This window comes from Thamnophis sirtalis, unplaced genomic scaffold (genome assembly GCF_051295495.1).
Source record: "Thamnophis sirtalis isolate CommonGarterSnake01/CBP01778 unplaced genomic scaffold, rThaSir2_p1.2 scaffold_11, whole genome shotgun sequence".
In the NCBI taxonomy this organism is placed as follows: Eukaryota; Metazoa; Chordata; class Lepidosauria; order Squamata; family Natricidae; genus Thamnophis; species Thamnophis sirtalis.
Window position 1 is genome coordinate 28,271,122 of NW_028261391.1, and position 23,612 is coordinate 28,294,733.

At 38.0% G+C, this 23,612-nt stretch overlaps 1 protein-coding gene across 3 annotated transcripts; it reads left to right on the forward strand.

Annotated features, from left to right (window-relative positions):
• The first annotated feature begins 1,735 nt into the window (after positions 1-1,735).
• Positions 1,736-22,588, forward strand: LOC106538573 (phospholipid scramblase 2). Of its 3 annotated transcripts, none has more exons than XM_087725408.1 (9): positions 1,738-2,212; positions 7,265-7,295; positions 8,577-8,786; positions 14,277-14,410; positions 15,828-15,870; positions 19,797-20,017; positions 20,390-20,551; positions 21,002-21,160; positions 21,844-22,588. In XM_087725408.1, the coding sequence occupies exons 2-9, from the start codon at positions 7,283-7,285 to the stop codon at positions 21,901-21,903; spliced, it is 1,002 nt and encodes a 333-aa protein (XP_087581534.1). In that variant the 5' UTR covers positions 1,738-2,212; positions 7,265-7,282; the 3' UTR covers positions 21,904-22,588. The 3 variants fall into 3 exon arrangements, with proteins under 3 accessions (XP_087581536.1, XP_087581534.1, XP_087581535.1); XM_087725409.1 differs by lacking the exon at positions 1,738-2,212 and adding an exon at positions 7,000-7,098; XM_087725410.1 differs by lacking the exon at positions 20,390-20,551 and having other exon boundaries at positions 1,736-2,212.
• Positions 22,589-23,612: the final 1,024 nt, after the last annotated feature.

The following is a 23,612-nucleotide window of genomic DNA, read 5'->3' on the forward strand; positions in this document are numbered from 1 at the left end:
GAGGGCCCCATCAAGGTTGTGTTTGACCTTGGGCCAGGATGGGCGTGTCTAGCTCAACGTCACTAGTGTCAACGCTTGTGGTGGGCCGAGCACTCTGCGAGCGAAAATGGGCTCTGGAGCTTTGTTTTCCCTGGCAGAGGGACCACGGGCCAATCCTTTGCTGTTTCCAGGGCAGCCCTACGGGCCAGATCGAAGCACACACACATCCGGCCAGATCCAGCAGCCGGCCTTGATTTAGACACTTCTGACCCAGATCATATAAAGTGGTATCTCCCAATTGTCTGTCCATCAATGCTTTAACAATGTAGCATGAAAAACTAAACACTGTTCTATCATTTGGACAATACAATTTGTTAACAACTTCAGTTTGGGTGTTTTGTAATCCCCGGCTCTGTTAATTTAGAAATGAAAGCTTAACAGATAGGAGTCTTAAACTGTATGAAACATGGATTCAATCTCAATTTAACAATTGTCTGATGTGCTGGGATTTCATGTCCCATAATGCATTTAAACAGATCTTCTTACACAGTGCTCTTTCTATATTGGATGACACCTTACAAATTATATATTTTTAGTCCTTTTGCCCCATCCCTTTGAGAAAGCAAATGAACATTGTTTTATTTTCAAGAAATCTACCATAACCAGATAGCAAATTCTGGCAATCCTCAAGTTACAACCACAATTGACCCCAAAAATCCTGTTGCTAAGTAAAACATTTGTAAAGTAAATTTTGATCCATTTTACAACTTTTCTTGCCATAGTTAAGTGAATCATTGCCGTTGTTAAGTTAGTAACATTGTTGTTAAGTGAATCTGATTTCCCCATTGACTTTGTCAAAAAGTCGCAAAAGATGATCACATGATCCTGGGACACTGCAACCGTCATAAATATGAGTCAGCTGCCAAGCATCTGAATTTTGATCACATGATCATGGGGATGCTTTCATGGTGTGAAAAACGACCATAAATTGTTTTTTTCACTGTCATTGTAACTTTGAACAGTCACTAAATTGTTTTTTTTAAGTTGAGAACTACCTGTAGATATTTCTGTGTGTGTTTGGTACCCTTTATTTTTGCAGTTCAGATTTAGGGTCCTACTGTCTCCATATACTGTATATTTCTTTCAAAATTAATATTGGTTTTATTCTTTTAAAAGGCTCTTGAAACTATATATATATATATATATATATATATATATATATATATATATATATATATATATATATATATATATATATATATATATATATATATACACACACACACACACACACACACCTACATACATACACATAATATATAACAATATTAAAATTTTGAAATAAAAAAAGATAATACAACAAAAGTAAAGAAAAAAGTTTAAAAAGTTAAAAGAAAGAAATAGGGAAGAGAAAGAAAAGTTTTAAAAGAGCATATATATATATATATGAAATATAAGCATATCTATAAATATAAAATTTATATTTCACACCTTCTCTCTAAGATTACAACATAATTTCCTTTCCTTAGTTTCTCTTTGCGCACCATCAAATCCCTAAATCACAAGTTTATTCGCATCTTGTTTCACCAAAAAAGTTCATAAGGAGCTTCTAGTAAGCCTTATGTTTGTTTTTTTAACTTTAAAGGGAAGGTCTCTTCTGGGAACTTCCACTCACCAACAGGGAAGTTGTAACTATATTCCGAAAGAATTGCAGTACGCAAATTATTTCCCCGCTTTCCTTGCGATGAGATAAGACTGGGGCTCAGTCCAGCTGGCACCGGAAATTCCAAACATGAGAAAGAAAGCTTGTGAACAATCGTGAGACTTTCTATCTCAAAAAGGTTAGACGGCAACTGTCCACAAAGTAGGGAATACTCGTTTCTGGACTTAACTACTCCACTTCATAGCTCGTGAGGATTTCCTCTTTTCTTCTCCTCTCCGGATCGTCTTCAGTCTTCAAACCTGTTGCTAAAGGAAGGGTTTCTCTGCTACAACCCCTCAGTTGGGCTGCTTCTGCCTAAGATGCAAAGCTAACACGTGATCCTACGCGGTGTATTTATTCCGAAGAAAGACGCACACCCCCTCCCGGTGCTCTACAGGGCGTTTGGTCTCCGGGGTTTTCACCTAAGGAAATTCATCTAGGGATCGCCTGTTGGCCGTTCTGCCTCTTTCCCCTGCTGCGCCTTTCTAGCCAAGGAAGCATCTGAAAGACGTACAAGGACCGTGGACCGAGGTAAATAATTGAAGAGAAGTGGATGCTGGAGGGCGGCTGTCCAATGGTGGGGAAGTCGAAAATCGGTGGCGGGTGGGGGAAGCGCACAACTGATTGGGCGAAAAAAAAACTTTAACTTGGCCAGGTTAGGTATTCTCATGGTAGAATCGGGCATTTACTCGATGGATATTCCCTAGAGTTACAGTCTGGTTGTTTTCCAGCTAAGATAGTTATTTTCCTTCGCCTGGGGGCTTAGGACGAGAAAGAGAAGAAACGAAAGCTACCCTCAAAGCGGTTTCGGTTTCCTTGTTTCTGCTCCCTCTTTCTCCCGCTTGGTCAGTTCCATTTTGAAATAATAATGATAAAGCTGATTCTTCACGGTACTTTTCCTACGGTTTTAATTATTATTATTATTATTTGCGTACACCAAACGTCAGGCATATGATTGAGACGGAGAAGGGCTGCGTCTTGTATGTGTTTGGGTTTGCCAGGGCAATGTGGGATACTCATCTGCGTGCCTCAACCTCATCTCCATCCTTGTATTTAATCAACGGGAGCCATAGCGTTTTGCCCAACTGCGCCCTCTGGAACTGCCTTGGGTCCTCTCTCAAACAGCTAGTTTAGGTTGCCTCACTGAAGGAAGTGAAGAAAAAGACACCGTGGTTACCTAAAAGGGATCACCACGGGTCCCTAAGATTTGGGCTTCTATGCTTATCTATATTTGGGGTCGGTGCTGGAACAACTTGTCTCCAGAAGTTGTAAATACTCCAACACTGGAAGTTTTTAAGATATTGGATAACCATTTGTCTGAAATGGTGTAGGGTTTCCTGCCTACAGGAGGTTGAACTAGAAGACCTTCAAAGTCCTTTCGAACTCTGTTATTCTATTCATTCTATTCTATTCTACCTCAAAGGTCTCCTCCAACTCTGTTATTCTATTCCAAGTTACAAGGCTTCTACCCACGCCCAAACCAAATTATAACTTGCTACCTGGAATGATAATTTTCTCAGCCACGTTCCCATGGTATTGTCTTCATCTTTTTCCCCATTTCTTCCCCAGGGAAGAACCGCTGTGCCACCTCGGCTCTTTCTACATTAACGGTTAAATGCAGCACTGCAGGCTACTTCAGCTGACTGCAGTTCTGCAGTTTGGCTGTTCAAATCTCACCGGCTCAGGGTTGACTCAGCCTTCCATCCTTCCGAGGTGGGTAAAATGAGGACCCGGATTGTTGGGGGCTGACTCTGTAAATCGCTTAGAGAGGGCTGAAAGCCCTATGAAGTGGTATATAAGTCTAACTGCTATTGCTATTGCTAGTATTTTCCCACCTTAGTACCCCAACCCCAGGGTCTCAAGTCACATGACATCTGTTAGCTTTCACATCCTTGTATACTGAGTGGCATCTGCAATATTCTTTAAGATGTAGACTATTCTACGGGTATACAATTTGCTGTGCCAGTTTCCAGTTTCTAATGTGCCTTTATTTTATCAATTCCAACTCTGAATGGTGCTGTCCTGATTATACAGCACATGTTGATAAGCAAAATTGTCCTGACTCCTTCTCCTCCTTCTCCTGCGCACCCCCAGGTGGTGAGAAAGTTATTTACAATTATGGGACTGCAGCAGGAAGGAAGTGGGTATAACGGAAGGGTTGTCTTTTCTTTCAAGCTTCTTTCTTTGTGGTTCTTCCTGCATCCCATTTTCCTGTAAATCAAGTGGAATACCATTTTTATGTTTTTTAAGAAGTACTAAAACAGATCAGAGTCATAAAAGGACTTCAGTAATAGGCAGGACTTTTTTCCTTATTTCCCCCTTCCTTTTACTTCCATATATAGGCAGTAAAATGTTTGACTTCCACATTCTTTTGTGTTCCCCTTGGGAGAGATCAAGGCCTTGGCCCCATGTTATCACCATTTTGCTGCTTCCGCATTATTGGAGCTTATAATAGGACACCATTTCACTGGAATGTTTTTTCACTGCCAATTTTCCTTTATCTCAATTTCATGTTTTATTATTTCCGATTTTCCATAAACAGTTTAAGATTAAAGCTGAGCAGTCTTGAACTCTGAAGTTTTGAAATGCCCCCAACATGGTGCTCGTATGTCTTTCTTTCTGGAAGATAATTATAGAATGGTGGTTGACCAAGAACCAGATGGTATGGTTCTTGAGATAAATATGAATACAATAGAATCATAAATTACATGGTTGAATTCTCTTTTAAAACCATTCTTTCACTACAATGTGGTTTTCTTTCCTTGCTCATTATATAGTTCTAAACTGATTCTGGTTGCCAGTTCTTCATGTAACATTACTCATTGATTGCCAATCCGGAAAAAGCAGATTATTTTGCTGCCCTCCAGCCTTTGTAAAGGGAAATTCCCCAATGAACCTTGTTCTAGTTTTCACTTCCTTTCATTTCATGTAAACTTTCACCTGAAAAATTCATGTTAGGTTTATAAGACATAAATTAAATCACTCATCATAAAATGGCCTTTAGCTTTAGTTTGGATTGAATAAACAGAACAATAGGGAAGTAGACTTAAAATCTGTTTGGAATTAGGATCTGCATTATTATTACGAAGTGCCCTCTGTCAACATATAAATATGTCTATGTATTAGTCATCCATGAGATATTGCATTAGAAGATGGTGAATTTTTTTTTTGTAGAATATTGTTCATATTGCATAGTCTAGAGCAGGGCACAGATGACATTTCAGAAATATGTTGGAAGAGAAGTAAGGTCTTGTATGTTTTTTTAGTTTCCTTTTTTAAAAGGAAAAAAAAGACTTCTGTGGTCAGGTTTACATGTTTTAATTATATGGAAAATCTTAGAATTTTTTGTGGTTTCCAGAAACGAAGTCCAATATGACTTGCTACCTACTATGTACTGAAGGATGGAGGTAGTGATGATGATGGTAATATTGTTTATTATTACTTCCTGAGTTAGGTTTTCCCCTTATATGTCAGCCTACTTAGTGAGGCAGGAAGGTATGCTGCATGGGAAGGTATGCTGCAAACTCCATTAGTTAATGAATTCTGACTGATGGGTTCAGAAAGAAAGTCAACCTGTGAGTCCAGAAATAAAAATATTTTCTGATAGCCTTTTGAAAGCCTTCTCAGATTCCAGAAGTATAACAAAGCATGGCTATAAGAATAATTATACAGAACTTCTTCACTCCATTAAATCAGCCCATCCCACCCATTCACTACTCATGAAACAAAGAATCCATGCTAGCACATGACTTACACTTTATCTTGGCTTTCCCCATGTATAAATATTTGGTCTCCTTTAGATTGACCCAGCTGTGCCATCAGTTGTTTTCTCTTGCAAATCGAATTGCTGGGAAACATGATTAAAGGCAATTATATAGTTAAAAAGCTATCTCATTATGAAGAAATAACAGAGATTCTAGAACAGCTTCTAGAAGTGTAACCAAGCATAGATATAAGAATAATTATACAGAACAGTTTTCACCCCATTATATCAGTCCGTCCCACCCAATCAGGCAGGAAAGGTTTGCAGGGGTCAATGTGGGTCAGTCACCAGAACCAAAGGTTTTGTCTCCTGAGCTTTTGGACTCGTGCTGTAGTTCATCTTCAGGGAATTTCAGGGAAAGCTCAGAAGATAAACCTCTGGTTCTGGTGACCAACCCAGATTGGACCCCGCAATATTATCCTGAGACATGTGTATGTGCCTTCATTCGCGAGGGAAGATTTGCTATGAATCAGCCTGTTAAAGAATTCTGACTAACAGGATCATTAAGGAAGCCTCTGCCATTGCTTCCATCTTTTGGACCATTCTCCTTTCCCCAAAGATGACACAGATCCCCCCCCCACCTCTCCTGGACTTTCAGAAATGTCAACAGAACTGACTCTGCTTCAGGGCTGGTATGGAAACATGCTGCCATGGGACTGTTTAGTGTCCTGAAGGCCGTCCCCCAACCTTTAATTACATTTTAGTGTTGAATTGTAATCATATTCACCTCTTTTACATTTTATATACACTTTTTATATTTTAATATTTTATTTGTAACCTGGAGTCCAGAGGTGGGTTGCTACCAGATCGGCCAAACCTGTAGTAGCAGTGGGGAGAGGCTCTGCCCAATGCCCAGACACTTCTATGCATGCACAGAAGTGTCGTAACCACCCTACCCCCCAAAAAAAACTGGTAGTAAAAAATTAGCAACCCACCTCTTCTGGAGTCCCTCCGTGAGGGAGATGGTTGATTTTGAAATATAACTAAAAATAAACATAAAATTAGTAATTGTCTACTCATAGGGATAAGGCAAACAACAATAATTTTCAAATTTTTTTGGAAAAAAAATCATTTTTTTTTCATTTTATAGAAATAGCACTGAAATCATGTTACAGATTCACTCCCCATCTAATAGAAGATCTATGCTAGCACATGACTTACACTTTATCTCGGCTGTGCAAATATTTGGTCTCGTTTAGATTTACACAGCCCTGAGTTGTTTTCTCTTGCAAATCGAATTGCAGAAAAACCTGATTAAATTAAAAAGCTATCTTGTTGGGCAGAAATAACAGAGATTCTACAACAACCCATAAAAGGATAACAAAGAAGGGGTGTAGGAATTATTTACTAAAAGTTCTATGGTTAAGCTTCTGTGGAAAGTCATCTTCAAATGTAAATGATTGTGCAAGTGAAAGGCTGCACTGATTGGATCTGGGCCAGATAGCTTTCTGTATCAATTCCCAAGTTCCCTCCCACTTACAGACTATAACTCAGGAAAGGCTCTATTAGTTAATGTTGTTCTAAAGCAATCCTGCATTGCTTGGTAACCACAAAGCTGAAAATGGAAACAGAGTGGTCCAGAATTTGTAACGTAACCTTTTTGTTTCGTGGTATAATTGTGCTTTAAAGCTCATGCAGTCTGCAGAAATAGTAGGTAAGAGACATTTTTCTCCAGCACAAACATGGAGACATTAAGCTTGTGTAAACAATTCTTCTCTAGCAACTGATTCACAGGCACAGTACTGGAAATATACTATACTATATACTAATTTTGTTAAAAGGCTTTTAAATTTTATTTATTTTATTTATTTATTTTTCAGAACCAAGTATATATAAGTATGGAAAATAAAGGTGAGTGTTACTCATTTCTTCTGTCAGTTGGTAATTTAGGGTTAGTCTGTGTAGAACAATTAATATTGAAATGTGAAAAGTTCTCATAAAATAATTGGTAAGGATTAGGGCTAGATAGCTGAATATGTAGCTAAAGCTCAAGAGCTGAACTCTTTTGGCAGCCTGCAGGAAAAGTCTCAAGGAAGGTCCAGAGAATATATCTAACTCTCTCCTTCAGCAATTGTTTATATAAGTATTCTTTTATTAATTTGCTGTGGGAAATATATTTCACTAAATGTTGAGGAACTAAAATGTTGCATGGAGATTTAATTCAGAATGCTGTCGAGATTTTCACCCTTGCTTTATGCTGGTAGTTTAGTTGGAACTTTGTGAGCAAGTCTTTTCCTGATAGAGTTTCTGTACCTACAGTGGCTGCCAAGGCTACTGTACACCTTTAGTAAATAAAACACGTCCATCCCAACCTTAGAATGGAAAGTTGCATCTGATAATTGTATAATCATCCTTGGTAAAAGGCAAACAAAGATATCAATGCAACACATGGAAAATATGTAGCTATAACAGTGGTAGTTAATCTGTTTCCTACCGCCCACTAGTGGGCGTCCCAGCTTTCATGGTGGGCAGTAGGGGTTTACTGTAACTCTGCTTTATAGTTTTATAAAGTAAAGTTACTTCCTTACTTTATAAATCACCATTACTGTGGAACCGGTGGGAGGTTAGAAAATTTTACTACTAACAGAGATACAAAAGTGGGTGGTAGGTATAAAAAGGTTGACTAACCCTGAGCTATAGTATGAATAAAGGAGTTAGGTTTCTACAACATACTAAATTCATATCAGCATAACATATATGCTATGTTCAAATAAGATAATTCACCTAAAGTAATACACTCTATAGCAAATTGATATGGTGGCTAAGTTCTTATAACATGCTGAAGTAATTTGATGGATTCCCACAACACACTGAAATACTCAACTCCATTTCAGCCTAAATTAGCATGTTGTTAAAATTCATTATATGAGGTTAAATATATTGTTCTTCCCATTAAGCATTCTTTGTCTGTTAAGCAATGGCCTACTAAAATGTAGATTGGTATCTTTCATAGTCCAATATTTTTCATATGTTTCAAAGTTGAAATTTATTATTATTTCTGCAATTGCCCAAATAAGATAGCATTTCTTAAAAGTTAAGAAAGCAGATACATTTATTTGATTCATATTTGTATAAGAACACCTAAATGAAAGAAGGTTTCTAAATATTTGACCTGCCTTTCCTTTATTTTAGCAAATAATTCTGTACCCATGGCAGTAGCTCCTGGAAACCCTGGACTACCACCACAATATGGACTACAGCCACAATATGGACTACAGCCACAATACGCTCAAGGAATGGCTCCTGGACTACAGCCACAATACGGTAAAGGAATGGCTCCTGGACCTCAGACACAGTATGCTCCTGGGATGGCTCCGTACCCAGCTCCACAAGCTTTCCCCGGTAAATATTTTTTAGAAATATTACCAGTTAAACTTTTAGTCCCTTTATTAGAGCTGTATGTACATTGTATGACTTCCATACCCTCAGGCACTTTGAAGCATCTCCTTGGGGTCACGTGCAAAGGTTTGCACAGCCTTTTCCATTTTGAACCTCTAATGTATTTTCGCTTTTTAAGCATACACCATTAGTAGTTCTCCATTGGCAAAAAAATTAGCTCCTAGTGCTTTCAAAACCTTTCTCACACTGAAGGAAATCTCATGGGCTGAGTATTCTTGGTGTTACAATTCCTAGAAGCTAAAGGTTGGACTAGACCCACTTTGATGTTTTAGCTGAATCTGGTCACTTTATCTAATAGAATAACTAAATTGTATGCTGTTAAAAGCCATCATTAGTAATAATTTTTACTGTTTTAAAAAGTCTAACGTGTTTAATAATATGAAAGGAGAAGTTCAGAGATATCCCTTCAACAGGGCAAATGTCACCAGATGTAAAATTGTTGCGAAATACGTGTAAGCTTCCTGGTGAGGAAAAGGGAAACCAAAGTAACATCATATCAAAGCAGTTAAAGAGAGTTCATTCAGCTTACTAGGAGTCTGTGGAGATTTCAGAATTGATGATAAATATATTAACCAAGACAGGGAGGGGCAGAGAAAAATATTTTTTTTACTTATTAACTGTACTTATTACCTTATTATCAATCTTAATGAGTTTGTTCTTCTGGGCAGCATATAATAATTAAAAGCAAAAACAACAGTAATATCTTAAAAGTCCAAAGTTCAAGACCACACAAGACCAAAGTGTGCCATCAATTATCTGGGGCTAAAGGCACGAAGAAATAAAACAGATTAAAAAAAATCAAGTTCAGGGAACAGGAACAAACCAGCCCCCACAATTTTTAGTGAGTGGAGTCCACGTTTTCTCTGTTGAGCTAAGTTTATTGTAATTGCACAGGGGGAAAATACAAGGTTCTGCCCAAAATAATAATATATGAGTTGATGGAAAATGGTCAGCTTACCTTTGCTGAGAATACTGTAGAACAATAAGATAAGTGAGTGGAAGGAATGAGTAGATGATGTAATTATGAAAGAAAATTAGAGAAGTTACGGTCACTTCTGTAAATAGATGTTTGTTGTATCTCCCTTTGGTCACATTCTGCAATTTTCACAATAAAGAGCTTATGGTCCATCCATTGAGAACGCTGGTTTTCCAATGCAGGGGAATCCATGAACACTTTCCTTCTGCATGTGAAGGGGACTGTGACAGACCAGCCAAAATCCTTTGATGGCTTGAAGGACCAAAACTGAAGTCTTCAGGAGACAGGTGTAACCTTCAAGAGTTCAGTTCTGTGCACAAAGGAAAGTTGAACTCTTTTGAAAGGCTGCCAAAGTTTCCATAGATTTCAAGCCTATGACTAAAATCTGCAGCTCACCAAAGAATTAGCCAAATTTTTGGCTAATGGAACTGAAAAACTTAACCATTTGAGCTCCATATCTGGAGGAGATAAGAAATCTTTTGACAAGCAGCTCTTTCAATCAACCCCCAGAGACAGGGAGCCAAAATCCAAGCAGGGTGTTTTTACCCAAAGTGGAGAGGCAGTGGATAAGATAGGAATGTGGTGTACCACAGGAGGGTGGAGGAGGCCTGGCATAGGCACAGGATTGAGGGTGTCTCAACTCAGGAGCTGTAGATCCTGTTTGGATTTCAGCAGAGAGGAAGGGGAGCACAGTAAAGTAAATGCCCAGGTAGGCCTGGTATAGACTGGGCCAGAGTATCTTTCCACTCTGGCACTGAAAATCCTGCTTGCATGGAGGATTTTCAGAGCTGGAGTGGAGAAGCAACAATGAGTGTGGAGTGACACAGAGGTGTGGGTGATAACCTAGTAGGCTTGGCACAGGCCTTGTAGGATTTGATTTTGGCAGGGATAATTTTCAACTCTTGTGTATATATACACTCATATAGGTCTGCATCAGGAATCCCACGGTCTTCCCCACCACACCAAGGCACCCCACACTCCTTACTTGGTACTCCATGTACTTAATGATCCATGAGATCACTCAAGAAGTACAACCAGAAGTTCCAGGATAGCGTTCATTGAGTGAAGCAACTGTGATGTTCTGCTTAATGATTACTATAGCAATAGCACTTAAGAGTTATATACTGTTCCATAGTGCTTTACACCACAGCATACTCTTGAGATGTTTATTGTCCTCAACAATATGCGTCCTCATTTTACTGACCATGGAAGGATGGAAGGCTGAGTCAACCATCTGCTTTTCTCATTGACCAACATTCCAATCCATTTATGATCGTACGTTGAGGTTTGGTATAGGGCTATAGGAAGCAGTCATTTATATGAAATACTATGGTTTGTTTGAGTGTATACATGGAGGGTCAATCAATTTCACAAATGGGTTTTTCTTATTTTACAGTCCATTAACTTTAATCAGTGTCATTAATTCAATTCATGTTTCATTTTGTGTCCTTACCCTTCTGTTTATTGGCATGTGTATAAATGCATATCTACCCATCAATTAACCCACTGCTGTACTCTTCATTGAAGGTTATGCATTGTAAGGTAGCATGTCGTCTAATGAAAGTTTGTACATGAATGTTTTTCAAGGTCTCAGTCTAGGACTGAGAAGTCATTTCTAGTCAGGACTAGAACCTAAGTCTCTCTGCTCCTAGTCCAACAACTTAACCACTACATTGGCACTCTCAAATACATACAGGCTCAAAAACTGTATATGCACAAGTACATGCTTGTTAGGGGAAGGAAATGCTAGTAAGATACCGTATATACTCGAGTATAGGCCGACCCGAATATAAGCCGAGGCACCTAATTTTACCACAAAAAACTGGAAAAGTTATTGACTCAAGTATAAGCCTAGGGTGGGAAATGCAGCAGCTACCGGTAAATTTCAAAAATAAAAATAGATACCAATAATGTTTTTGAATATTTATTTCAAAGAAAAACAGTAAACTAGCGGTGTATTCAATGAAATACTTCACTCACCTCATGATGCTGATGTCCCGCTGTGATGATGATGTCCCGTGCAGCCGCGGGAGCGATGTCCCGCCTCCTATGACACACGGCACAGTGATTCCTATCATTGGATCACTGTACCAGAGGAGGTGGGACATCGCTATGTGGCTGCTTGCCATAACAAGGAGGAGGTGGGACATCGTTGCAGAGCGGCAGGAGGGGGAGGAAGGGGAATCGTAAGACAGCCCTGCATTACATTAGAACGTGAGGAGGGGGGATGGTGCGGTGCGCGCTGCGTGGCAAACTGACACAGAGGGAGGGGAAACTCACAGGGGCACTGGGCCATTCACGAGTGTCACCCAGCGGCATGGCCCCGCCCCTTTTTCTCCTCCATTTTGGGCAAATTTTTCACTGACTCGAGTATAAGCCAAGGCGGCTTTTTTCAGCCCAAAAAGTGGGCTGAAAAACTAGGCTTATACTCGAGTATATACAGTACCATGCAAGATTTTGATATGAATTTATATCTGATTTTCTGAATATTGATTGCTTACTGACTTATTTTATTTTGAGGTAAAGGTAGTTTAGCCATGAATGCGAATCACTTGTGAAAACATATTTTTCAAATATTCCTCAATGTTGATAGATACCTTGACTACCTCCAAGGAATATAACAAGTCAGAGGAAGAAAGTATAAAGAATATGTGGATCTGATACCTTAAAGTGAATTCCTTGTTGGACTAATTATACTGTGATGCAGGCATGTTTTTTTCTCAATTTATCACAAGCTTCCTGTAAGGAATGACTCTTTGCTCTCCATCATACATACCTAAGTTGCATAGCACAGGACCAAAATATTGGTGCCATGTTAATAAGGAGAACAATAGAAGATGTCGTTTTGTTAGCCTTCTGAAACTAAAATTGATCCTCCTGGCATATCAAGTAAAAATGACATTCAGATGAATGATGACAACTGTAGCATGGCTTTTTATATTCAAATAATAAAAGAGGCACCTTTATCTCTTGGAAGAGGCATCCAGCTATTGCAGTCAGTAAACCATTTGAATTTAAAAAGCCCTGGGGAAAAGCATACAGCTTTTAGATTGTGGAAACATAGATTTGTCTACCTTAAAACATGGTGACGATTGGGTTTGAAATGGTGTGGGGCAAAAATTGCAATTTGTACAGGGCCATAGTTCAGTGTACTCGGCTTGCATAAGGTTTCAGTTTGAACCTTGGAAAGGATCTCTATCTGAAAGTTTGTGTGGATGTTGATACTGACCTGGATAAATTAATAATAACATAAGGAAGGGGTGTCAAACTCAAGGCCCGTGAGCCGGATCTGGCCCATGGGGTGCTTAGATCTGGCTCACAGAGCTGCCCCTGGAAACAGCAAAGGACCGGCTCGTGGTGCCTCTGCCAGCGAAAACAGAGGTTGGCAGGGCGGCACGTGGCCCTCCCAGGCTCTTGTTTTCAGTCGTGACAGCCTCCTGCAGCCCTTTGCCAATTAAAATGGAGTCCGTTTTTCTGGCAGTCCTGAAGGAGGTTGTTGCAGCCAAAAACAGAGCCTTGCCTACCCCAGCCACACACACCCAGCCCCACGAGGTCAAACACAACCCTGATATGGCCCTCAATGAAATTGAGTTTGACACCCTGACATAATGCATTGTTGCATCTTGGATTGAATGTTATATAATTATTCAAATGGTTCATTTATTGGACATAGCCTGGACAGATGTAGGCACAAAGCTAACCTTAGTTAGAAAAAAAATACATGGTTTCCTTTAAACTATCAATTCTTGGTGACTTCATGGACACAACCATGCCATTCTCTTCGCAATAGTATAGAAACAGTTTGCTGCTGCTTCCTTCCAAAATGCTATCAACTCCCACATTTAACCTATAGCCCTGGAATCTCCCAGGATTTATCTAAGTCCTAACCAGACCTGATTCTGTTTGGCTTCAAAACCAAACATTGTGTGCCAACAGCAATGTAGCTTTGGATCAGTCAGTATCTGCACTTCATAAGATGAAAGACAAAACATGATGTACTTTGGCTTTACGTTTTTGAAGATGGTTGGATGAAAAAATAATTGAACATTCAAGTGTCAATATAAAATATACTCTCAAAAGCAGTAAAATTGAAGATTAGTGCAAATAACATACCAATTGGACCAGTGGTGAAATTCAATTTTTTTTTTACTACCAGTTCTGTGGACGTGGCTTGGTGAGTGTGGCAGGGGAAGGATATTGCAAAATCTCCATTCCCACCTGACTCCAGGGGAAGGATATTGGTTGGGGTCAAAGAGCTCAATAAATCACGTTCTGGCGGGTGTCGCACATTGGCAGTTGTGACGCATATTTTGAATGATAGGGAGCCGCAGCAGAGGGATGAAAGAGCCACATGTGGCTCCAGAGCCATAGTTTGCTCACATCTGGCTTAAACAAAAAAAAAATCTGCAGGGATGGCTTATTTTTAAAAATATTTTTCTTTCATCTTTTCCTAATAGGTGCTCCCGGGCAGCCTCCATATGCATTTCCTACAGCTTATGGAGCTCCAGCAACCTATGGCCAACCTGCTGTTTGGATGCCAGAACCACCTTCTATTCCAAATTGCCCTCCTGGATTGGAATATTTAAGTCAGGTATCTTCCTCTCCTTCTACCTGATAAAGTATAATTCGAATGTCTTTAAAGTGTGTAAAAACAGTTATGCTTATCTTGGCAAAGAGTTTTAAATATGGAGACCATGGGTCCTTTATTATATAGGACAGTAATGCATTTTAGAAGGCTATCCTTTAGATTTATTTATTTTTCAAAAAATCTTATTTTGCCCTTTTTTGTTCATTTACTATACAAAACGTTCACCATTTAAGTCATGATTTTTCACAGTCATGTGTAAAATATGAAAACTGAACTGTACGTTTAAGATAAATCTACACATACCTTTTGATTTAGATATTTTTATAAGGATATGAATTTTGGTTAAAAAAAATCTTGATTTTTCCTTTATTTGTTCTTTCAAGGAAGAATGGTCACTGGAAGTATAAGCCATTCAGTCATTTAGTGTGGTGATGTTTGTGGTGATGGTGATGATGATATGATGATTTATTAAATTTATATGCTGCCCAATTCCTAAAAACTGTGGGAAGTCCATAAATGCTTAAAGATTAAAGAAAACAACACAACTCACAAAAGAACAAAGGTAGCAAAGATAACAAACCTGGATGGGAAAAAAGGAATAGAAGAGTGCTTCAAACATGCTTATCAAAATATTGGGCAAAGATCCAGGTCTTCAGGGCCCTTCAAAACATTAGCAGAGTGGGGGAATGTTTGACTCTCAAGTGGAACTTCTAGAGGATATCAGAATAATGCAGCCCAAATCCCAAGTTTTTAGATATGAGTTTTCCCAGCTCTGTATAAAGATGCTTAAATTTGATACCAGCCTAGCTATATTTAGAAAAACATGTGCCGGAACCTGAGAAGTCAAAGGTAGAACACGAGTGTTTCTGCACTTCATGGTACTGCAGGTAAAACACGTCCCGTTCATTTAGAAAGATGAAAAACACTGGTGTATAGGTTTAGAAGAATGGCCATAAAAAGACAATGTAATGAAAGGACAATTTTAGTTGATGGTATAGATGCTGCCAGAAGATTGGAATGGTATAGAGGACTTCTGTATAAAGTAGTCCCAGTTCTCTTTTTGTAGTTTGATTTGTGAAAGTTGTTGCTTCTACTACCATTGATAATTTGAAACCAAACAAAACTGGTGTGCTTTAGATGTGTCGGACCTACAACCTCTTAGTTTCCCAGTTGACAAATTATTTGTACAGGTTGGATATTTTAGAGTGATGGTCCAGCTATCTGGAGGGGATCAGGACTGAAAGATGCTGAAATAAGATTCCTTTTTAATTCTGAAAAATTATCAAGGAGAAAATAACTAGCTTTGTTTCCATTTAAGGCACTTCTCTTACATAATGAGGTTGATAACTTACAGACTTGTTGCAGAATGAATTCATTGATTATAGCGTAGTTCTAATATTTTTTTAATTCTTTATAACAGATTGATCAGGTATTAATCCATCAGCAAATTGAACTTCTGGAAAGTAAGTATTTTATGCTACTTGGTATTCATGGCTTAGAAAAAATATCAGATGAATGTACACCGTATTTTTCGGAGTATAAGACATTTTTTGCCTCCCGAAACCTCACCTCTTCACCAAAATGGCTGTGCATATCTTGTAGGAGGATTTCAGAGAGCTCCTGAGGGCGAGGGAGGGCAGAAATGAGCAGAAAATGCCCTGTTTTTTGCTCAGTTTTGCCCTCCAGCCCCCAGAAGCACTCTATAAGCTTCCTAATGCCCTTTTTTGGACACAAAATGGCCCAATTTTTGTGAAAATTGGGCCAGTGTTTGCTCATTTTTGGCCCAACATTTACCCCTCAGGAACACTTTATAAGCGTTCTAAGGGCTTTTAAAAAGAGGGGGGTCCATTTTCACGAAAAACAGGCCATTTTGGGGAGGTTTGCAGAGTGCAAAAACTTTTTTTTTTAAATTTCCCTCCTCAAAACCTTGGTGCGTCTTATCCTCCGAAAAATATGTCATTTCTTTTACTAGCCTTTATATGTAAGAACAGAAATCTGTTAATAGTGCTATATTTTTCCTACATTTTCTATTTCGTAATGTAATAAAAATAGATACTTAAGCACAATATAATTCTTAACTTTGATTTGGATTATATTACTTATTATACGTGTTGCATTGTTGTGTTAGTTAGTTATTTTGAGTCCTTAATGGCAAAAAGTATCTGATGATGACAGAAATACTATTTCTTATATTGTAATATTTTTCTGAAAGAGATATAGTTACACTGACCACTAGGAGATAGAACATGATGAGTTTCATCCTACAGAAAGTCCTCAACGTACAACCACAATTGGGAACAGAATTTCCATTGCTAAACAAAGCAATAGCAATAACACTTAGATTTATAACACCTAGGGGCAAAAGTGTCGACTGCGATCTCAGAGCACTTTGCTCCTCCCCAGTCCCCTAATCATCTTTGTTGCACTTCTCTGCACTCTTTCTAGACTCTCCACATCTTTTCTACATCATGGCGACCAAAACTGAATGCAGCCTTACCAAGGCATTATAAAGTGGTATTAACTTTATTCTGTGGGCTTTATACTCACTACCATGAATTGAATTCATGGATATTTGCATTTTCAATGACTATTGCATTTAGTGCAATAGTTTTAGAAATTCTCTAAATCCTGATGGTTAGTCATGCTTCAAAAAGATATATTAGAATGCTATATACAATTACTGTCTTCTTAAATTCTCAGAAAAATACTGTATGCACACAGATAGCACATTATGTCATGCCCCCTATGTATGAAATTATATATAACCAAAGAGTTCCAATCCAGTCAAATTAGTGGTTGGTTTAAATGAAAAGACCATTCACATCCACAGGATAAAAATCAAGCATTTTCCATCTCCAAAAGATGAACTGTAAAAGAAATAATTTCATATCATTGATATATTACATTCTGTATGGTCATTGGAAATAGTTTTACTCTTTTGCTCCTGGAACATATTGTTATAAATGAAAATAACTTATTTCTATCTTTCTGTCACTTGGGGCTTTAAAAAAATAGGTGAAGTTCCCTTTGGAGGAAGAAATTTTTTCTTATTCCTCCACAGTTCTGTAAATTGAAAATACTGTATTTTTCGGACTATAAGAGGCGTTTTTTTGTCTCCCAAAAGGGGGTAAAAATGCCTGTGCGTCTTACACACTGAATATTGCTGAAGCTCTGTTCACCCACTGACCATTTTTTGGCCTCCACACACTCCTTTTTCAGGCCTTTTAAAATCCATTTTAAAACTTTTTTTCAGCCTGTTTTTGATGCTTCCCTTGGTCCATTTTTGAGGCTTTTTCTGGCCTGTTTTTGAAGCTTTTTTTGAACCATTTTTCCAAAACGAGTGGACTGAAAAAGCCTCAAAAACAGGCCCCAAAAGCCTAAAAATTGGCCAAGAAAAGCCTAAAAAACAGGCTGAAAAAAGCCTCAAAAATGGGCCACAAAACACCTCAAAAATGGAACAAGAAAAGTCTCAAAAATTAGCCAAAAAAAGCCTCAAAAACATGCCAAAAAAGTATCCAAAATGAGCCCAAAGCCCCCAAAACAGACCAAGAAAGCCTAAAAAAATGGGTAGAAAAAAAGCAGGGACGTGCAGTCACTAGAGGCAGGGGAGGCGTGGCCTCACCAATCATGAGGAAAAGGAAAGAATTTTAAAGAATTTTTTAAAAATAATTAAAGCCAAGGTAGTTGCTACCAGATTCACAGTGACTTGGAACAGTGCTTAGTGTTAACTATAGGAGGAGGCCAGAGAAATAGGGGCCTCCTGTGCATAAGCAATTTTTCACCTTTTAAGAGTTAAGCAAGGGTTAACAAGCAAAAAATTTCGTATGCAAAGGAGGTACTGTTCTCTCGCCTCCTGTAGAGGGCATTTTTAGAGGCTTTTTAGAGTTCTCTGGGAACAACTAGCTCAGTCTGAATCAGAGCTCTGGCCTTTCAGAAGGGCAGGGCAGGCAGAAGCAAAGTTGAAATTGTCTCTGAAACAGCTGGAAAAGGTGCGTGTGTGGGGAGGGGGGAGGAATTCAAAAAGTTTGATCGGAAGGCAGCAGGGGAAGGGGGGTATGGCAGAGGAGATGCTTCTGTGTTTGTGTTTGTTTGAGAGTGAGTGAGAGAGGGATCCAATTTCTCTCTCTGTGTGTCTGTTTGAGAGAGGAGGGAGGGAGGGAGGGAGAGAGGGAGGAAGGAGGGGGAGGGAGAAGAAAAAAATGGGAAAACTTATTTTGCAAGGGGGAAAAATGCTGTTGCTTTAAATTGGAACTGAGCATGCCTGGCTGTGGAATTCTGGGAGCTGAAGTCCACAAGTCTAAAAAGTGCCTCACCAGTCATAAAGCTGACCGCACGTCACTGAAAAAAAGGCTAGAAAAGGGCCAAAAAAAGCCCCTCAAAAGGGCCAAAAATGAGACATGCAGAAACCAAAAGCTTTTTTTTTGTTGTTGTTTTCCTCTTCTAAGTTTTGATGTATCTTATAGTCAGGTGTGTCTTATAATCCGAAAAATATGGTAGGTTATTTTAGTTGCCTCAGCATTAACTTGGGGAAGGGAAACTCTAATTGTGTTCTCTGAGTCCAGGAAAAAGTTGAGAATATTTGTTCCATTAGTTCCCTCTGGATCAAGCAAATGGGAGCCAGAAATTGAGGTTCTAATCTGGCCTGCCAGTCATACATGGCTGATGGACATGTGTGCATTCTGCCCCAAACATCCTCTAGGGAGCTTCCTTGTTCTCTGCATGAGCTGCTCTCTCCTTGACCTGCTACATGTTTCTTGAACCCAGTGGAAACCTTTGTGCATATGAGGATTCTATTTATTCAGACTTTATAATTATGCAAATATTCCAAAGCAAATTTTAGTGAATGGAAATAAGAATTTTCTTCAGACCTTCCTTTTCAACATACGGAAGTATGCAAAATTGTTGCTTGGCCCACAAAGCACTCTATGAACTTAATGTGAATTTTATTAAAGATAAATAGAATGACATTATCAATAGTCAATATGATTTCTTGCTGATCATGAATTTAATATATTTTGTCACATCAAAAATTAGAAGTTAAAATGCAATTATTTTGGGGGAAGATGGAGGATGGAAAACCCAAGGTTTTGAAAACACGTGCAAATCTGTTGCTTTAAACTGTGCATCTCTAAGGAAGCGATTGGAAGTACTTTGGGAGATTGGATGAGGAGCCAAAACATCGTAGTATCATCCATAAAACCATATCAAATATGATTGCAGAGTGTCTTTTTTCTCTATTTTTGCCCTTCTCACTGCCCCATAGCTTTAAGTAAAACTTTGCAGATTATTTTCTTGACGTCCATTAGCATTCTTGGAAAGAGGAATAGCTTAACAGTGAAAGATGTGAATTGGCCAAACAGCTTTATGTATGTCTGTTTCTTTGTTTCAGTTATTACTGGCTTTGAGACTGCCAACAAATATGAAATTAAAAATGCTATGGGGCAAAGGGTCTACTTTGCAGCTGAGGAAAACGACTGTTGCACTTTGAACTGCTGTGGACCATCACGACCATTTACAATGAAAATCATGGACAATATGGGCCGGGAAGTCATAAACCTCATACGACCTTTGCGATGCACCGGTTGCTGCTTTCCTTGCTGTTTACAGGAGGTGAATCACTTGGGTGTTTTGTTTTCCAGGCTGAGAGTCACACTTGGCTTTTGAATTGGATACTAGCTGTGTACTCTAAACCATAGGTAGATACAGGACAAAAACTAAATGTAAATGTTGTATTAAACTGAATGAATTAAAAGTAAGGTAGTGTTTATTTATTTTGGGTTTTTTTTTTTTGTATTCTCATATTTTAAAAACTTGGTAGCATCTTCTGAAGCGACCTCCAAAACCATATGTCACTCTAGGATTTCAGACAAGAATTATGGGAATCAGTTGAACAAGAACAAACCTTTTGTTAGAAATATATTGCCCTTTTAATGAATTTTGTGTAGTCTTAACTCTTCATCTCTTTTTTCTGTTTTTTTAAAGCTTGAAGTTCAGGCTCCCCTAGGCACACCAGTTGGATATATTAAACAGACCTGGCATCCTTGTTTGCCAAAATTTGTAATACAGAATGAAGCCCGGGAAGATGTACTTAAAATTGTTGGGCCCTGTGTAGTCTGCAGCTGTTGTTCAGATATTGATTTTGAGGTAAATTAAACACTAGAAGTTCATATTCTACTTTTTAAGAAATTAATCATGTTGTGTCTGATATAGGAAACCAGCCTGCCCATTTTATTGCTTGGTACAATGTTTTTTGATGACATAGGATAAATCTTACAGTTCTTCTATATAGAATTATTACTTGTTTGAGGAAAAACAAGTCACATATAGATTGATTTATATTCAGAAAGTATAAAAAAAGTTTAAAGCTTTATGAATGTTAGATTAACTTGTTTTAGAATATCTTATTATTATTGTTTAATAATATTGTAAAGATTTCCTACAACTATTGAATATTGATTTGATTTCCAAAGATATTTTTGTTTACATTTTTATTATTACCCTATTTTTCTTGCTGACATGAAATAGTGATATCTGCTTCAAGATACTTGAATTTTTTACATTATAATTTTGTTTCCATATTTTCTCCCAAACTAGGTATTATCTTTAGATGAGAACAGTGTTGGAAAAATTTCCAAGCAGTGGACTGGTTTCGTAAGGGAGGCTTTTACAGATGCTGACAACTTTGGAATCCAGTTTCCAATGGATCTTGATGTGAAAATGAAAGCTGTTATGCTTGGAGCTTGCTTCCTTATAGTAAGTATAATATTCTCAGATACTGTATTATTCACTAATTGTATAATTCAATAATAGAATTTTTAATGTAATACAGGGGTGTCAAACTCACGGCATCACATGAAGTATCGGACTTTTCTCGTTCACTAAACTGGGCGTCGGCCTGGCAAACGCATGACGTCTCCGGCTCGTGGGCTGGAACTTTGACAGCCCTGGTGTAATACATAAATGGAGTTCCTAACAGACTTTACTATAGCAGCTTGAACAGAATTTCTTTTTGTAACATCAGAAGAATTGCTAAATTCTTTTGTATGCCAGAGAAGGTTATCTGAAGTGTTAAGCTTGAAAGTCAGTTCTAGAAAGAAACTTCCAAATTTCCAAAGCACGCTGGATTAGATAAAATTCTTAAGGCTATGGAATGGACTGCCAAAAGAGTTTCAATTTTAAGGATGGAAGCATCACATGTTGTTGTCTTTTCCACACTTCCCAAACTCGACACCTTTTAGATTAGAAATACTAGAATCTGTTGCCCCAAGAATTCCTCAGAATATGAGGATTGGAGAAATTGTGGTATGTCGGTTTCAATGAATCCCACCATAAGGATTTTTTTCATTAAAAGAAAACTGTTGAATAAAATAGAAGAATGTCTGAATTTTAGCAAGCAATTTACTTAATTGTTCCCTCTTTGTTTTTCTTTTCAATAGGATTTCATGTTTTTTGAACAATCAGGACAAAAGGGGCAACAACGTTCTGGAGTCTGGTAACAGTACAGTCCTCATTGTAGGAACTTATGGTGAAGTAGTTTCAGCATTTTTATTTTCAGTGGATGTCTCTTATAAGAGATTTTCATTAAACATTCTTTTTCTTTTGGCATTATACAATAATGCCATAATGCTTCTACATAAGTAGGATTTCAAATTACTTTAAAATTATGAAGCTATTTTAGAATTAATCGTTATGTATAACGACACATTGAAATGATTATAAGTGTTTATATTAAATGTGAGGTCTTACCATGCATCCTCAACATTTTTGTCAAATATTGTTAATGTGAATATTATACTTTGTACTGTAACTTGAAGTAATAATCAAATTTATATTTTGTACATATAAAGTAATTTTTTTAAAATAAGGATTTTGAATATTTCTTAAGATAGATCACATTTTCCATTACAGTACAGATTGAATCTGATAGTGTCTGTAAGACTGAGCAGTTGTGTATGCATTTTTATCCTTCGTGTGCAGAAATAAAAATAGTGTACCAGGAAGAATATCACTTTTACAACTATTTTGCAAACAATTGATTGCCACAATGTTGGAGTATGACTATAGTACAGTATTGTAAAAATATGAATGTACTGTACTTTTTGAGTGATCTCTTCCTAATTTTTTTAAATGTTTCCTACCCTGATTCTTGTTATAGGATTATGACACATACTAACATTTTTTTTTAAATCTACACCAAATGTGTTTTCTTCATCTGATATCAGGAAAGGGTAAACATGATCATACTTGAATACTGGATACCATTCATATAATTTTCAAATTCAGACCTCTTAGACCTAAATTACTCTGTTTCATAAAGTGTAGTTCAAGGATCCTTGGAAAATATCCATGCTAATTTTCATATAGTAAACATTGGTAAATTTAACCCATACTTAGAGTAACAGTATAATAGAGTCGGAAAGGATCCTGGAGGTCCTCTAGAGATGGAGCAGCCACAACTTCCAGAGGCAAACTGTTCTACTGATTAAGTGTTCTCAGCATCAGGAAATTTAGCTTTAGTTCTAGGTTACTTCTCTTTTTGATACATTTCCAACTGTTACTTCTTGTCTGGCCCTCAGATGCTTTGGAGAATAGATTAATCCTGTCCTTACTGTAGCAGCCCCTTAAATATTAGTAGACTACTATCAAGTCTCTCCTAGTCCTTCTCTTTGTTGGAGTAGTCATACAGTATCCAATTCTTGCAACAGTTCATTGTATGTTTTATCCTTCAGTCCCCTAATCTTATCTGCACTCTTTCTAGAATCTCAACATATTTTTTTTGTATCATGGTTATATAAAACTATTCACAGTCCATTCAACTGAGCCTTACCAGTGCAGTGAAAATATCTTTTGTGGGTTTCCAAAATTTTCAAACATGGGAAGGGGTCCTGAGAGCAAAACATTTACAAAACAGTGATCTAGATCAGATCAGATCCTCGGAGCCGAGGTGGCGCAGTGGTTAAATGCAGCACTGCAGGCTACTTCAGCTGACTGCAGTTCTGCAGTTCGGCTGTTCAAATCTCACCGGCTCAGGGTTGACTCAGCCTTCCATCCTTCCGAGGTGGGTAAAATGAGGACCCGGATTGTTGTTGGGGGCGATATGCTGACTCTGTAAACTGCTTAGAGAGGGCTGAAAGCCCTATGAAGTGGTATATAAGTCTAACTGCTATTGCTATTGCTATCCCTATATCAACCTGAAAATAATGGA